This window comes from Castanea sativa, chromosome 4 (genome assembly GCF_040712315.1).
Source record: "Castanea sativa cultivar Marrone di Chiusa Pesio chromosome 4, ASM4071231v1".
In the NCBI taxonomy this organism is placed as follows: domain Eukaryota; kingdom Viridiplantae; phylum Streptophyta; class Magnoliopsida; order Fagales; family Fagaceae; genus Castanea; species Castanea sativa.
In genome coordinates, this window is record NC_134016.1 from 46,533,948 (window position 1) to 46,551,536 (window position 17,589).

Consider the following 17,589-nt stretch of genomic DNA (forward strand, 5'->3'; position numbering starts at 1 on the left):
TAACTTGGTTGTGTTTGCTTGAACCTTATTTTATATACATACATACACACATATATATATACACACACACACACAATGAATGACGTGAAACAGTACTTTAGAGTCTTAATATATTATTTTTGTTGCTTGAACCTTATTATTATTGTTATTGTTATTGTTATTATTTTATTTTATTTTATTTTTATTGTTATTATTTTTAATTTTTTTGTGGTTTGGATTAATGGTTTTTGATATTCCTGGTGAATTGGGTGGGCTTTAGATTTCTTAATTGCAAACAACAACAACAACAATAACTAAGCTTTGTATAGGAATAAAGCTAAGTGTAGTACCTTGAACACAATTTTAACTAAACAATGAAGTTATGCGTTTTTAAGATTGCATAGAACTAACCTGAACTAGCGGCAGCAATGATAAATTTTTGGATTTCGTGAAGCTAGCATTCTTTGGATGATTTTGATTTTCTTAATGGCTTCTTGTAAAACATTCAATTTACTGAAAAAAAAAAAATCATTCTCTTTTAATTTTGCACTTAAATTTACTGAAATTTTTTACTGGAGGGAGTTAGCTAGGTTAATTGAAAGGTTTGGATATAAAATGCTGAAATGGGTAGTGGGGAAGAAGATGGAAATGTTTGTCCTTAATTTTTACAAAACCTCAACCTTTTGATTTATTTTCTTTTTGGAGCGGAGAGAGACATCACATGACATGAAAAAAAAAAAAAATAATTAAACTATTTTTAATAGGAGTGGGTTACGGAGGCTCTAATAGGGGTGACCTTTGTGGGTAAAATGCGAACATTCAAATCACGGGTAGGCAAGATAAAAATGAGCCTAATCATAGATGCTTATTATCTTTTTTTTTTTTTAAACAACAAACCTATTAAGGTTTCTCATATTGTAGACCTCAAATTACTGGTTAAGCAACAAAAAAAAAAATTACGAAAACAACCCCACCTTGATAGAAGATGAAATACATTGTTATCTCTATTTAGTATTAATCCTATAGTTTAGAGGGTGTAAAAAATAATAAGATAGGGTAGAGTCGGATCGGGGTTGCTGGATGTTGAGTTTGCTCTTTAGGAAGGAATGAGAATAGTTGGTTTGGAGGTATCTTATTGTCCCCAACGAAGTTGTTTTGACATTGCCAAAGGCCTTGTAGCTGAACTATGGAGGAAATGATTCGAGCTGCGGAGTTAGTAATATATTGTAATTATTTCTCAAAAAAGAAAAAGTTTCGACATAAATGAGTTATAAAAAATGAAAGAGAATGCGAGGAAGGCAGTAATGAGAGTGCTAAAACAGAAAGAAAGCAGAATATAAGACGACAACCAAAACTTGTTTATGACCTACGATCTTGAAGTGGGAAAAACTTATATAGTTTAGGGGTGTTCAAAAGGGGCACGAAAGTTTTTCCTTCCTGGAAGTATAAAAAAACCAACTAAAACCTATAGTTTTAGTCTTTTTTTTTTTCTTTTTTTTTTTAATTTCACTTGTAATTAAGTCCTATGGTTTTGGTAATACATTAAACCCAATTAAAACTTGAACAAATATTAAACCCAACACAAAATTCACTTATATGATTGGAAGGTTTAATTTGTTTTTTAATAAAACAAATCTCAATATTTACTTTTAAACTATACTAGTCGCAGACCCACGCGATGTGTGAGAATAAGTTTAATTTGTTATTTTATAATTATGGTATAAAATATTATTTGTTTTCTAAATTTTGTTGAAGATAATTTTGTTCTCCCTAAAAATTAAACAATTTCTAAAATTATTTCATTTTTCTAACACTACCAATATATCATTCTATTATTTTGGGTTGCATTTGATTGATAGTATTCCTTTATGAGGTGGTCCATATTATTCGAAATTATGTTATAGTGCACAATGTTTTTCTATTTTGTTTTTTGTGCAATTAAAATTTTTAAGTTTTGAATAAATCATTTAAATTCCTCATTCTCTTAAAGAAGATTATTATGATAATAAAAAATCATAACAAAATTGCACTTAATGTTACTCAAATATTTGATAGACACATTCAAATGCATAGCCAAGACTTTTTATTTATTTATTATTAATTCAAATTCTCACTTACAAAATAACTAAGTAACTTAAATAAAAATTAAATCAAAACTATAAGAGGGAGAGAGATTACTTATAATATAGAAAACTCGAAAATATAACACTAAAACATATTAACCCAAAATAAAGTTTTAAAAAATACAATGATCCGTTAGCCTAAAGTAGAGTTGCAAGAAAGAATAAAAAATTGAGAGAGAGAGAGAGAGAGAGAGAGAGAGAGAGAGAGAGAGAGAGAGAGAGAGAAACAAATTTATAAAAAATAAGATAGGAACAAAAAGAGTAAAAATATATGATATAGTAATAAACATCAAATTATTCAAATCATGCTATATAATATAATAATGATATATTCTTATATACTATCTTTATAATGAAATAAGTTGACATCTATGAAATCAAAGAAAAAAAAATACCATCATAAAAATACAAAACTAAATCACATTAATCTAAAGTGAAGTTCTAAAAAACATAAAAATTCATCAACCTAAAGTAAGCTTTGAAAATAGCTTACGTTGATAATACGAGACTGATTAATTCAGTAACCTACAAGAAAACGTTAATTATTCAATATCTGAAAATATACTTGCATTTCTTTATAGTGTAATATGAGGCTAGCCATACCACATCAACCACATTATAGGATGTAAAAAATTTAATACACACACACACACACACACACACACACACACACACACACAAAAGAAGGAAAATAATTATGAAACTTCTCAATTCACAATTATCAATAATACTTTGGAAAGGAACTCATAATCTCAACCAAAGAAAAAAAATGAAAAATTAGAAACTCATATGGTCTAGGCATATGTGAGAACTCAAAAGGATATGCATCTCAAAATTTGGCATGATCATGTTCAATTTAGGCCAAGTATATAGGTTCATTACTTCAGTTCAACACATAACAATGATAACATAAATAACAATTGTAATTGACAATTAATAGTGGTATACTTAGGCTTCCCAAGCATTAGTGGTATACTTATTCCTTACTCCTATATCTACATCAGATTGGCTGAAATCACGAACATGAATTCTATGATGTGGCTTGATGCAAATGAGTTGCAAACAAATATTAATGATAAATATGAAAAAAAAAAAACTTTTGATACATTGAACTATGATCACAAAGGATTGAGAGTGGACCATGATTTCTCTAGCACAACAAATCCATAGGATTCACATAATAGAAAATCAACCTAAAAATGAAAAAAAAAAATTAGAGAAGGAGAGAGGAATAACATTTTGTGTGTGAGAAAACTATGCACAAAAGGTGAGAGAGAATTGGAATTTTATAATAAGAATATGAGAATAAGAAGAGCAAAAAATAAAGGAAGATAAAGGGATAGAACAAAACAGATATTATGGTAGTTAATAACGGGAAGATGAAAAGGTAAAGGGAGGAGAAAAGGTTTGAGAGTGTATAACAATAAGCTAAGAAAATTAATAAAAGAGAGAGAGAGAGAGAGAGAGAGTTAGAAGTAAGTGGATGATGTGGTTGCTGATGTGTCTCAACAGAAACGTAGCAACAATAAATGCTACGCTTCACCTTATATATATATATATATATGATTTAATTTTTTATTTTTCAAAACTTCTTCAGTTAATTTATTACCGTTTAGACTACATGATTTAATTTGTTGCACTCTCTAAAGTTTAAATTTTTAAATCTATTCCCACCACAAAAACCAATAGATTTAGTAATAAATTAAACCCAATTAAAACCTGAACGATTATTAAACCCAATACAAAATTCACTTATATGAGTGGAGGCTTAAATTTGTTTTTTTTTTTTAATAATAAAAAGTCTCAATGTTTACTTTTAAACTATATGATTTAATTTGTTATTTTTAAACTTCTCTAAAGTTTAAATTTCTAAATCTATTCTCTTCACTAAAAATAAAATAAAAGCAGTAGACATATTGAACAATTTATAAATCTATTCCCGACTTCTTATTTTACAAAAATTTTATAATTGTTAGAAATATTGAATAAGTGTATTGTATTTCTCATAGAATATACATGAGTGCCTTTATATATGAGGCAAAGTATGCAGTACAAGTAAGTGTGCTATACAAGTAAACAAGGTGGGCCTAAAGCCCACATACCCTAATACACGTTAATAGCTCCCCTCAAACTCAAGGTGGATGTGAGACTAACTTGAGGTTGTCAACCAAAGTATGAAGACGTCCATTAGGATGTGACTTGGTGAAGATATTTGCAAGTTGATCTTTAGAGGAGACTGAGATCAACTTGAGAGCACCATGGACAAGATGATAACGGATAAAATGTCAATCAATCTCGACGTGTTTAGTTTGTTCATGGAAGACATCATTGTGAGAAATATGAATGGCACTTTGGTTGTCACAATAAAAAAGAGTAGCAGAGGATGTGGACACACCTAAGTCTTTAAGAAGCCATCGTAGCAAAAGGAGCTTAGACATGGTATCAACAAGGGCACGATATTCTGCTCCGTACTAGAACGAGCCATATGAGTTTGTTTCTTGCTTTGCTAAGAAATCAGAGAAGAACCAAGAAGAAAGCAATAACCAGTGGTGGACTTGTGATCAATGAGATCTCCTGCCCAATTAGCATCAGAAAATGTACGGAGAGCAAGAGGAGACTGAGCAGAGTAGAAAAGACCATGGGAGAGAGTACCCTTTAGGTATCGAAGAATGCGCAAAACAGCAACATAGTGAGTCGATCGTGGAGCAAATAGATACTAGCTCACCTGGTGAATAGCATAGGAAATCTCTGGACAAGTGATAGTGAGATAAACTAGGATGCCAACCAACCGTCTGTAAAGAGAGGGATTAGACAATGGTTTCCCTTTGAGGGAGTCAGATGCGCAATAAGCTCAACTGGAGTGTCAACAGTCTTGTTATTAGTGAGTCCAGCTCAAGACAAGAGTTTAGAGGCATACTTGGCTTGAGTAAAATAAAGTCCATCTGTAGAATGAGTGATTTCAAGACCTAAGAAGTAGCTGAGATGTCCAAGATCTTTCATCTCAATGGACCCATCAGAGCGAGTCTTAATCTTGTAGATCCACTTACAACCAACCACAAATTTCCCAGGAGGGAGAGTCACCAAATTCCAAGTATGATTTTTAGATAATACATCAAGTTCCTCTTTCATTGCAATTTTCTATAAAGGGTCAGTGGAAGCCTCACGATAGGTGTGAGGCTCATGCAGTGTAGCAAGGGCAATGTAATAATGATAGTCAAGTAAATGTGTAGGAATGGATCTTACCCGAGTTGAGTGACGAGGTGGAATGTCTTGTGCAACATCTTCAGGCAGAGTAGGAGCAGGGGACCCAAGCTCAAGGTTGGGTAGCTCGTTTTCAACTTATGTATCTTCCACTTGTTCATTAAAGGGTAAACTAGGAAAAAGATCAAAGGTATCTGGTAGTTGGGCAGATAAGTCTATAGGAGAATCAAGAGCAACTACAGGAGGATCAGGAACAGCTATAGAAGGAATATGTGCCTCATCTAAAAAAAGATCTAAGACAGAGGAGGAAGATAGGGAGGCACAGAAGTGAGAGAGCTCAACAAAGGAGCGATGTTCCCAAAAGACAACATTGCAGGAGATACGAAGATGATGGGAGATAGGATCATAACATCGATACCCCTTTTGAGTTTCGCCATAGCCAAGAAAATAACAAAGCCTTGATCGAGGCTCAAGTTTATTATGCTCAAGTGGTTGAAGAAGAACAAAACAAGTAGAATCGAAGGAGCGAAGGTGGTGATAGTTTGGAGGCGACCCAAAAAGGTGCTTATATGGAGTTTGATTTTAGATAACAAGATTGATAGCATGAACAACACGAAGAGCAACTTTGCCCCAAAAAGGAGCGAGAACTTTGGCAGAAAGAAAGAGAGCACGAGCAGTGTCAAGAATATGACGAAGTTTTCGTTCGGTTCTACCATTTTGCTGAGAGGTACCTAGACAAGTTAGTTGATAAACAGTGCCATAGAAATGCAAAATAGCTTGGAAAGTATATTAAGTGTATTCAAGAGCATTATAAGATCAAAAAATTTTGATACGTTTGGAAAATTGAGTTCCAACCATTTTTGCAAAATTAGTATATACTTGCAATAATTCAGAACGATGTTTTATATGAAAAATCCAGCTATAGCGGGAATAATCATCAACAAAGACAACAAAATAACAAGATGCACCAATACTAGAGATAGAGAAGGCCCCCAGACATCAAAATGAATTAGGTCAAAGATATCAATGGACATTGATTCACTAGTATTGAAAGGCAAAGCTGGTTTTTTTCCTAACTGACATGAAACACAATCAAAATTTTTTGTGAACATTGAACCTAACAAACCTCTAGAAGCCAAGTGTTGTACCCGAGAGGAAGATGCGTGCCAAGTTGGGCATGCCAAAGTGCAAGGGAAGGAATAGAAGAAACAGCAGCAGCTGCAGCAACAGAAACATGAGCAATAAGTGGAAGACGAAGGTTGTCCACGGGAAACATATGCCCAACTCTAGGACCGATACCAAGATCCTGTCCTGTCCTTGGATCGTGCACAATACACCTAGAATAATCAAAGATAATGCGATAACCCAACTCAGCTAATTGTCCCATAGAAAATAAATTGTAAAAAAGGTCAGGAACATTAAAGACCCTAGGAACCGAGAGGTTGGAGGTCGAAACGAACCCTATATTATGATCAGACATTGTGAACCCATTTGCTGTGCGAATATTAAGAGGGTGTGGTGCAGGCTTAAGTTCAAAAAATAAAGATGAGTGAAGTGTCATGTGATAGCAACAAGTAGAATCCAAAAGCCAAGAGGAAGGAGACATACTAGATAAAGCTGAGAAAGAAGAGGAATAAGATACATTATCAACCATACAAATGACATTAGCGATGATGTTTTTAAGGTCATCTGTGGACATAGTGAAAGTGCGTCCTGAAGACTTAGACTGTGTAGAGACGGAAGCCATTGGTTGGACACTCTCAGTGTTAGCAAGAGTAGCAGTAGTAGAAATTGAAATAGTTGATTTGTTGTGATGATAGCAAGTTTCAATATTGTGGCTAAAACATTTGCAAAAACCTTTACTGGATTGTCGGGGACGATTATTTCAACAAGAAGAATACTTGTCCTTATTCTTCATTTAGAAGCAAAATATGCAAAAATAGACTGCAAAAATAAAATTTACGTGAAAACCTGGATAAAGAGCACATGGACTGCAAAAAGTCAACTCTGGCAAAAAGTCAACTGTCAACGTAGGTCATAGTCACACAGGAAAGTCAACGCTGGTCATAGTCAACAGCGGTAGGTCAAGAATGACGTAAGCAACTAACCTGTGGATGATGTAAGCGGATGACTTCTAAATGACATAAGTGATGACGTGGTAGTGATGATGTCAGTTGATGACATCAGCTAATGACGTGGCAGTGATGACGTCACCTAAGGTTGACGTGGTGTAGATGGCATAATCGCTGACGTCAGCAGGTGCAAATCTTGGTGCGTGTAAGTGCGTGGCAGTTCATGTAGCGTGTGAGTTGCGGCGCGGAACCTTTGGGCGGCGCATGAGGGCACGTTCAAGCTCCGATGTTTACAAGATTTCCACAATTGGGTAGATCGGGGCTAGACGTTCACTGTGGTACCTGCAAAATATTTATCGGAGCAAGATGCACGACGAAGACGGTAAGTGAAGTGGTCTATGTGGTGCGGGACTTCTCAATGACGGCAGTTGTAGGTTCAGAACCCAAGGACGACGGCTGGAAGCATCGAAGGTTCTACAGTAAAAGGCTATGACGGCGGAAACGATGTTGAGAATGGAGTAACACCAATAAAGCAATGTTGTTACAAGGTTTTTAATTTGAATCCACCATCGAAATTACTTTTTTACCCACCAGTAACAACCTGTAATAACCTTTCACCTAAGATTTGTTGTGAAAGTGTTGTGAAAATATAGTGAAAATATTGTGAACATAGTATTTCTCTATTTTTTATAGGTTCCGCAAGGAAAAAAACATAAATCCTATAAATATCCTCTCTTTTTCGCCGTGGGAAACAAGAATAGCTCTCACGCCTATTTTGGTACTCTTTGTATCTGCGTTAAACTCTTTCACATCTGTTCTCGCTCTCTCTCTCTCAAATCGTTCTTTGATAAGGTTTTTTTTTTTTTTTTTTCAAAGCCCAATATTATTAGATAATTGGTGTTCTTGTTTGGTGTATTTTTCTTTAATTTTCTTTTCTTTTTTTCCAATAAATTATTATGGTGTGTGCAGAGGTTGTATCAATATTTTTTGAGGTTTATTTGATTTCTAACTGTACAGTATATTGGCCATGGGCTGGTGTTACAGATAGTTTCTATAAAGTAGTTTTTTATGGTGTTGTTGGTTGTAGAGGCCAGTGCTGTAGAAAGTTTCTGCAGTGAGGTTTTATCATTAGTAGCCAACCCAATTGCTTGAGTATAATAGTTAAAATATATTTTTGGCATTATTGCTCCTATATTTGTTCACAATTATAGTGTGAAAGCTGTTGTGTGATTGTGTGTGATAATTGAATGATGAACCGAAGCATGAAAGAGAGCATACACAAAAATTTACGTGGTTATGCATAACGATCTATGTCCACGGTAAAAAAGCCCTTGACAGCTACATATTATATTTAGCACTACTTGTGTTACAAACTTACAATGAATCTAATGTAAGGTTTATATACTAGAGAATATATAACTAACCTTAAGTTAACCATAGGTTAATATGCTTGTTCTACAATTACATAGGCCTACAATTGGATTTGGCCACTTGCGCCATAATGTGTCTAACAGATTTTATTACTTATTGGGCTTCTTATTTTTTGTGTTTATTTATTTCTGTACTAAACAACCTTCAGCCTAATCAATCTGGGCGTGTCCAACATTTACACCGATTTTTATGAGTAGCTTGTTATGATTCATTTTAAGGGTTATATATATATACACACACACACACACTTATCAATAGACTGTTCTTAAGGGACATTTGTATATTAATTGTCAAACTTGATTTTTGTTATTACTTGCCAGGTTTTGTGTTGCTTAAATTCCTATTTGCAAGTGTTAGCCCTTGCTGGCTCTTTAAGGGTCATGTTTTGTATACTCCTCATATCCTCGGATTGCATCCTACATATTTTATTTATAGAAAACGTAAGTTAATTACTTAACTTAAAAGTTTGTTGCATGATTCACGATTTTAGTAGCTAGGTGGCTTATGTAATATACTTTTGCTCTTACTGGAACGTTGTTTGATTGATAACTTTTATTTATTTAAGTCTGATAACAATGATGATATTGCATACTAAACACTAGGAAAACATGTTCAAGCTCAATTTTTCAAGGTCACTTTCTTTTTTTTGAAACCGGAATCAAATAACTTTCACTAATACATAAGACTAGAATCCAAATACAAAGCATCCACTACTAGTGGAGGATCCTCCTCCAACCGTACAGTTTCATTATCAAATAATCTAGCAAATCTTGCCAAAGCATGAGCAACACTATTGGCACTATGCCTAACACAGCTAACCGAAATGGATCTAAAACTTGCAGCCAAGCACCAAATATTCTCATAAATTAAACCAAGCCGAGAGAAGTTTGGTTGAGCCTGTGAAACTGTCTTCATCACCATAGCATTATCACCTTCTAAAATCACCTCCATAGAACCAGTGTCTATAGCAAATTCAAGATCTTTGCGGCAAGCCATCACCTCCACCTCTTCACTATCCCTCACAACGCCACCCTTGGTAGATATAGCAGCCATAACTTCGCCATTCTCATTATGAATAACAGCACCATAACCCGAAGTAGCCCCATTATCAAAGCAGGGTCTGTCAAAATTCAGCTTGAAGAAATCTCCTTGCAGTGGCTGCCATACTTGACTTGCAGGGACATGAACTGAACCGTGAAAGTCCCTTTATTTTATTTTATTTTATTATTGTGTAGAATAGCTCAATCTTAAAAACAACAAACAGATAGGACTGGATTATAGAGTATGCTTGGATACAATTGGAGATTACATAAAAGAAGATTAAAGATAATGATAACAATATAACAAGTGCAAGGCTATAGCTTCAGAACCCAGATTGAATAACTTGATAGAGTAGTAGGCAAACATTCTTTCATTCCCCATCTGTTGAGGAAGCATATGAGAGTAGCTCTTGGTCATGTTCAAACAAGGCCATGTCTTCTTCTTTCATGTTCACCCATGTCTCAATTCCATCACCATCTTTGGTACTCATCATGACCACAACATTCTTATAAGGCCTGCTTGGACTACAGACCCAAGTGGGCTTTCCCATACCAAAATCAACTTCATACACAGGAAACCTACACCAACTAGTGAAGTTACAGAATTCTATAATACCATGATCAAACTGTTTGACTGTATTCTTTATAAAATCCAAGTGTCCATCATCATCTTTTAGTTTCTTCAGGAAGTCAGCGTCAATTTCCATGATTGCATTACGAAGCTGGCTCACAAGAGACCGATAATCTTTCTCAATCTCAACCGGCAATGCTGCAATCACAATCCTCCAAAGATTCCCAAAGGAATGCACTGGAAGTTGTGGAACCATCCTCTCACGCAAGTTCACTGCATGAAGTGCAGCAAATAGTTTTGGTTTCTTACCTTGTTTTGCTCTAGCCATTGCCATGAAACGTTTCCATATGAATGCTGAAATGGCCTCCACGCGTGATGGACCCTTGTCTTCTGGACCAAATGCAGCAGAGGCTTCTTCTCTTAGCATGGCTATGCTTGATTTGTTGAACACAAATCTTCTAGTCACAATGTTTTCTTTTGAAATTGCTACACTTGGCATGAACCCAGTGATATCTCTAGGAGGAAAATGGATAGCTGCATCAAAACTAGGACTAATAATTTCACTTTCTCCTCGAGACATGCCAGCCCATGCATTAACAAATGTGACCGCTGATGTACCATCAGCAATCTTGTGTGACACACATACAGCAATGGCTACTCCACCACACTCAAACATGTTATATTGGACAGCTAAGAGAACGTCCTTTCCAAACTCAGTGCTACTATGATATATCTCAAATGGTAGCAATTGCATAAGCTCCTTCCCTTTGGGATTGTCTACCACTTGTGATAGATTGCATGAGACTCGGGCTTGAATATAGTCTACACCTTGGTCATTACAATTGATAGAGAAATCTTCATTCATAGGTGTACCAGCCAAGGGATAGTATGGAGTTAAGGTTTCGGCTAAAGATTTTTTTAGCAAATGAGATCTTTCGAATGGATCAACATCCACAAATTTCTTAGAATTATAGAACAAAATGATAGGAATATAAAGGGGAGGTGCAATTTGGTCTAAGAAGGAAAGCTTGAAGTTGCTAAGGTGATGGGGTGTTGGAGATGATGGCTTAATTATCTCCTTGGAGATTATCCCAACATTCATCACCATCTTAATTACTTTCGAGGTACTATCACAAATTACAAAGATACATAGGAAAATCTTTGTTCTTCATACGTTGCAACAGCATATATATATATATATATATATATATATATATATATATATAGAGGACTATTTTAAGTCTACTTGCTAGTACTTTTTAAAAAATTCCTGGTCAGTTTCGTGTGGATTGTATCACAGATTCCCAACATGATTCGCGGCGATTTGACCGCATGCATATAAGTAGTATTAGGTATAGACCGATTTAAATAGCTGGCTTTGATGTATTCAATGATCGTGCAAAGAGACATATGACTTAGAATTTTGTTTTTGTCTTTTTATGAACACCAAAAATTCCTTTGAAACTAAAAATTTGTGTCACATATACGTATGAATAAATTATGACAGTACAACATTCCATGAAGTGTGTCGAACATCACTCATTTTTACACACATTTTTGTTTGTTTTGCTTAATGCTCTAAAATGTTTAAATAGATCGATCTACAAATAACAAATAATAACAGAAAATAATATTTTTTTTTATATCATATGTTCTCCATAATTGAAAGAATCAATTGAGTAGTTTAAATTGTTGAAATAACCTATCAAAGCATGTAAAACAGATGATATTCTATCAATTTTGATGGAGTACTCCCTTAGTAGGATTTGGATCAAGGCAATTACTCTATCCTCACTTACAAAATATTTTTACCACTTTTATTTTTTAATTTTAATTGTTTAACTTAAAAAAAAATTAATAGTTAAAATTAAAAGTTGTTTTTTTCAACTCTTAATCTTAATCGTTAAGAGCTATTGTCTATTGCATCAGGTGTAATACCACATAATCTCAAACCCCTTTAATAGAACGCTCACTACAATAATTTATTTATTTTATTCCTATATGAATTTTTTTAGAGAGTTTCAACTTATGGTGTCTGCTCCTAATAATAGCTCTTTATTATCAGACCAAAACATCAATCGGTTTTTGGTGTTGGCAGGAATTGAACCCCAAATCTTTTATTTAACTATCAGAGATTTTTCTAATTGAGCTAACTGGAACCCACCCTATATATAATCTTTGGTTATTGTTAGAAATACTGAATTCAATAGTATTGTATTTCTCACTGAAACAATATACATGAGTGCCTTTATATAGGAAGCATATGAGTGCAATACAAGTAAATATGAGTCCAGTACAAGTAAGAGTGTAATACAATGTATGCTATACAAGTAAGTAACCTAGTTGGGCCAAGCCCACAATACTATACACACGTTAACAGCCCCCCTCAACCTCAAGGTGGATGTGAGACCAGCTTGAGGTTGTCAACTAAATCATGAAGGTGTCCCTTAGGATGGGACTTGGTGAAGATGTCCCTTAGGATGAGACTTGGTGAAGATGTCCACAAGTTGATCTTTGGAGGAGACGGAGAAGAGCTTGAGAGCACCATGAACAAGATGATAATGGATAAAATGACAATCAATCTCGATATGTTTAGTCCGTTTATGGAAGACATCATTGTGAGCAATGTGAATGGCACTTTGATTATCACAATAAAGAGGAGTAGCAGAGGACGTAGACACACCTAAGTCCTTGAGAAGCCATCATAGCCAAAGGAGCTCAGATGTGGTATCAGTAAGAGCACGATATTCTGCTTCAGTACTGGAGTGGGCCACAAAGGTTTGTTTCTTACTTCGCCAGGAAATCAAGGAAGAGCCAAGGAGAAAAAAATAGCCAGTGGTGGACCTACGATTAGTGGGATCTCCTGCCCAATCAGCATCAGAGAATGCACGGAGTACAAGAGGAGACTGAGCTGAGTAGAAAAGGCCATGGAAGAGAGTGCCCTTCAAGTATCGAAGAATGCGCAGAACAGCAGCATAGTGAGTCGACTGTGGAGCAGACAAATACTGGCTGACTTGATGGACAGCATAGAAAATGTCTGGACGAGTAACTGTGAGATAGACTAGGCTGCCAACCAATCGTCTGTAAAGAGAAGGATTAGACAATGGTTTCCCCCTGAGGGAGTCAGATGCGCATTAAGCTCAACTAGGGTGTCAACAGTCTTGCTGTCAGTAAGTCCAGCACGAGACAAAAGGTCAGAGGCATACTTGACTTGAGTAATATAAAGACCATCAGAGAAATGAGTGATTTCAATACCCAAGAAATAGCTAAGGTGTCCAAGATCTTTCATCTCAAACTGTTGACTGAGAAAATCCTTGAGTTCTTATATGCCACTAAGGTCATCACCAGTTATGATCATATCATCCACATAAAGGAGAAGTAAAATGATGCCTTTATCAGTGCGACGAAGGAATAAGGCAGCATCATAAGGACTGGCAGTGTAACCCAAGCAAAAGATGGTAGAGCTAAATTTTGCAAACCAAGCTCATGGAGCTTTTTTAAGACCATACAATGCACGTCGAAGGCGAAAAACCCTGTTGGATTCAATAGAGAGACCTAGAGGAGGTTGCATATAAACTTCTTCACTCAAATCCCCATTAAGGAATGCATTTTTAACATCCATCTGACAAAGATCCCATTTTCTAGCAGCAGCAACAGCTAGGAGGGCACGAACAGATGAGATACAAGCAACTGGAGCAAAGGTCTCTTCATAATCAATCCCATACTCCTGTGTAAAACCTTTTGCAAAAAGACGAGCCTTGTAGCGCTCAATGGACCCATCAGAGCGAGTCTTAATCTTGTAGATCCACTTACAACCAACCACAGACTGTCCAGGAGGGAGAGTAACCAGGTCCCAAGTATGGTTTTTGGTTAATGTATCAAGTTCTTCTTTCATTGCAATCTGCCATAAAGGGTCAGTGGAGGCCTCACGATAGGTTTGAGGCTTGTGGAGTGTAGCAAGGGCTGTGTAACAATGATAATCAAGTAAATGTGTAGGAATGGATCTTACCCGGGTTGAGTGACGAGGTGGAATGTCTTGTGGAGGTGAAAGGTCTTGTGGAGGATCTTCAGCAGGAGCAAGAGCAGGGGACCCAGGCTCAAGTTGGGGTAGCTCATCATCAACCTGATCATCTTCAACCTGTCCAGAATAAGCATAAAAAAGATCTGGAGGTTAAATAGAGAAGTCCAAAGGAGGATCAAGAGGATTTGGAGAAGGAACATGAGACTCCTTTGGAAAGACTTCGAGTACAGATGAGGTAGTTAGGGAAGAACGAAAATAAGAGAGTTCAATAAACAAGCGGTGTTCCCAGAAGACAACATTACGAGAAACACGAAGACGTGAGAGACAGGATCATAACATCGATAACCCTTTTGTGTTTCGCCATAACCAAGGAAACAACAAAGTCTAGATCGAGGCTCAAGTTTGTTGTGCTCATGAGGCTGAAGAAGAGCGAAACAAGCAGATCCAAAGGAGCGAAGGTGATGATAGTCAAAGGGTGACCCAAAGAGGCGCTTATATAGAGTTTGATTATGGATGACAATGCTTGGAATGCAGTTAATAGTGTGAACAGCATGAAGAGCAGTTTCACCCTAAAATGGGGGAGGAACTTTGGCAGAAAGAAGAAGAGCACGAACAGTGTCAAGAATATGACAAAGTTTTCGTTCAGCTCGACCATTTTGCTGAGAGGTACCTGGACAGGTTAGATGATGTACAGTGCCATAGGAGTGTAACAGAGCTTGAAAAGCATATTGAGTATATTCAAGAGCATTATCAGAACGAAAAAATTTGATTCGTTTGGAGAATTGGGTTTCAACCATTTTTGCAAAGTTACTGTATATTGGCAAAATTTTAGAACGAGATTTCATAGGAAAGATCCAACTGTAACGAGAATAATCATCGATAAAAACAACAAAATATCGAGATCCACCAATACTAGCAACAGGAGAAGGTCCCAAAACATTAGAATGAATTAACTCAAAAATACTATTAGAAATAGAATCACTATTATTAAAAGGTAAAACCGGGTGTTTTCCTAACTGGCATGAAGTACAATCAAAATTGTCTTTGGACACAGAACCTAACAGACCCTTAGAAGCTAACTGTTGTACCCGAGAAGAGGGTGCATAACCAAGACGAGAGTGCCAAAGTGAGAGAGAGGGTAAGGAAGACACCGCAGCGGCGGCAGCAGCAACAGACATCACAACAACAGGTGGAAGATGAAGATTGTCCACGGGAAACATACGCCCAACTCTAGGGCCAATTCCAAGCTCTTGTCCCGTCCTCGAATCCTACACAATACACCCAGAATAGTAAAAAATAAGGCGATAACCTAGTTCAGCTAATTGTCCCACAGAACACAAATTATAGGATAGGTCAGGGACATAGAAGACCCCAGGAACAGAGAGGTTGGATGTCGAAACAGAACCTAGACTATTCCCATGCATGGTGGAACCATCAGCTATGTGAATATTTAGGGGATGTGGTGCAGGGTCAAGTTTGGAGAATAAGGACGAGTTAAGTGTCATGTGATTGCAACAGGTAGAATCAAAAAGCCAAGTTTGAGACTTACCGGGTAAAACTGAGAGAGCAGTGGAAAGAGATGCATTACCAGCCATACGAACAGCCTGAGCTATGATCTCCTGTAGGTCAGTGGGTGAGAGGTTGATAGTGGATCCAGAAGACTAGGACTCAGCTGAAATGGGAGGCATTGACGGAGTAGACTCAGTATTAGCAACTGAAGCAGTAGATTTGTTGCGACGGTAACAAGTCTCAATAGTGTGGCCAAGATGCTTGCAATAGTTGTAAAACTTTTTGTTGGTCTGTCTGCGACGATTGCTAGAGCCAGAAGGATTACCTGAGGGCTAAGGTTGCTCTATGGGTGGAGCAGAAGGAGTAAGGGCCAGAACATTAAACTTATCCTAGGCGTGAAGAGTTGCAAGGCGAGATTCTTCTCTTACTAACTTGTTCACAACAGTATCAAGAGAGGGAGAAGGACTACGATTAAGAAGCTAACCTCGAATGGGCTCATAGTCCTTATGGAGTGACATCAGAAACTCATAGAGACGAAATTCATATCTAATAGCAGCATATTGTTGAGCATCTTTTGAGCATGCCCAAGTTGGATCAGAAAGGTCAATTTGGTCCCAAATGAAGCGAAGCTGATCATAGTAGTCATTGATGGACTGCCCCAGTTCTTGCCTGAGTCGATGCAATTCAACCACTAATTGATATTTCATGGATAAGTGAGTAGTAGAGTATCTTTTGGCCAACATATCCCATGCTGATTTTGCATCATCAAAGCTGCCCAGCAGATTAGAGATGGAAGGAATGGAAGTGTTTCGAATCCATGTGAGGATCATGTGATTGTGACTATCCCATTCAATCATGCGACTGAGGAAGGCATTATCTTCTTCACTTGCCCCCTTCACAGGAATAGTGATTGCACCAGTACAATAATGCCAGAGCATGCGACCCTTAAGAAAACTGCGCATAGCTTGAGACCAAGATAAGTAATTCCTAGTCCCCTCCAATACAGTATTGATGGGGCGAGGAAGAAAAACATCCTTTTTATCCATTTAGAGACACAATATGCAAAAACAGACTGTAAAAATGAAATCTACGCGAAAAACTGAGTAAGGAGAACCTGGACAGCAAAAAGTTAACTCCGAAAAAGCCAATGGTCAGAGCTCAACGGTCAACGGTCCGAGATGATGACGTTAGCAAGATGATGTGTCGCTGACATCAGCAGGTGGCTGGATGCTGACGTAAGCTAGGGTTGATGTGGCACTGATGACGTCACGGGATGACGTCAGCTTGAACTGAAGACGGCGTGTGAGGCGCGTGGGATGCAACGCAGGATCTTCGAGCAGCACGTGAGGGTGCGTGCGGGCTCTGATGGCTTCACGGCTTCCACCAAGTTGTAGATCGGTGCAAGACGATCTCAGTGGTACCTTCAGAAAACTTATCAGAGCAGGTGTCATGGCGGTGCAGAAAGAGGTAGTGGTCTTTGCAGTGTAAAACTCCTCAGCGATGACTGCGACAGGTTCGGAACCCAAGGATGATGTCTGGAAGACGTCGAAGGTTCAACGGCGAAAGACTGCAGCAGTTGTTGTGACAACGGAAGCGATGTTGAGAATGGAGTAACACCAATAAAAGACAAGATTGCCAAAAA

The 17,589-nt window shown here is 37.0% G+C and overlaps 1 protein-coding gene across 1 annotated transcript; it reads right to left on the reverse strand.

The window, feature by feature from the left end:
- Nucleotides 1–10,217: 10,217 nt before the first annotated feature.
- On the reverse strand, nucleotides 10,218–11,525 carry LOC142631149 (vinorine synthase-like). Its single transcript, XM_075805241.1, has one exon. The coding sequence runs from the start codon at nucleotides 11,523–11,525 to the stop codon at nucleotides 10,218–10,220; it is 1,308 nt and encodes a 435-aa protein (XP_075661356.1).
- Nucleotides 11,526–17,589: the final 6,064 nt, after the last annotated feature.

Coding starts and splice junctions, on each gene's coding strand:
- LOC142631149 (XM_075805241.1), bottom strand. CDS start 11,525: ATGGTGATGAATGTTGGGATAATCTCCAAGGAGATAATTAAGCCATCA.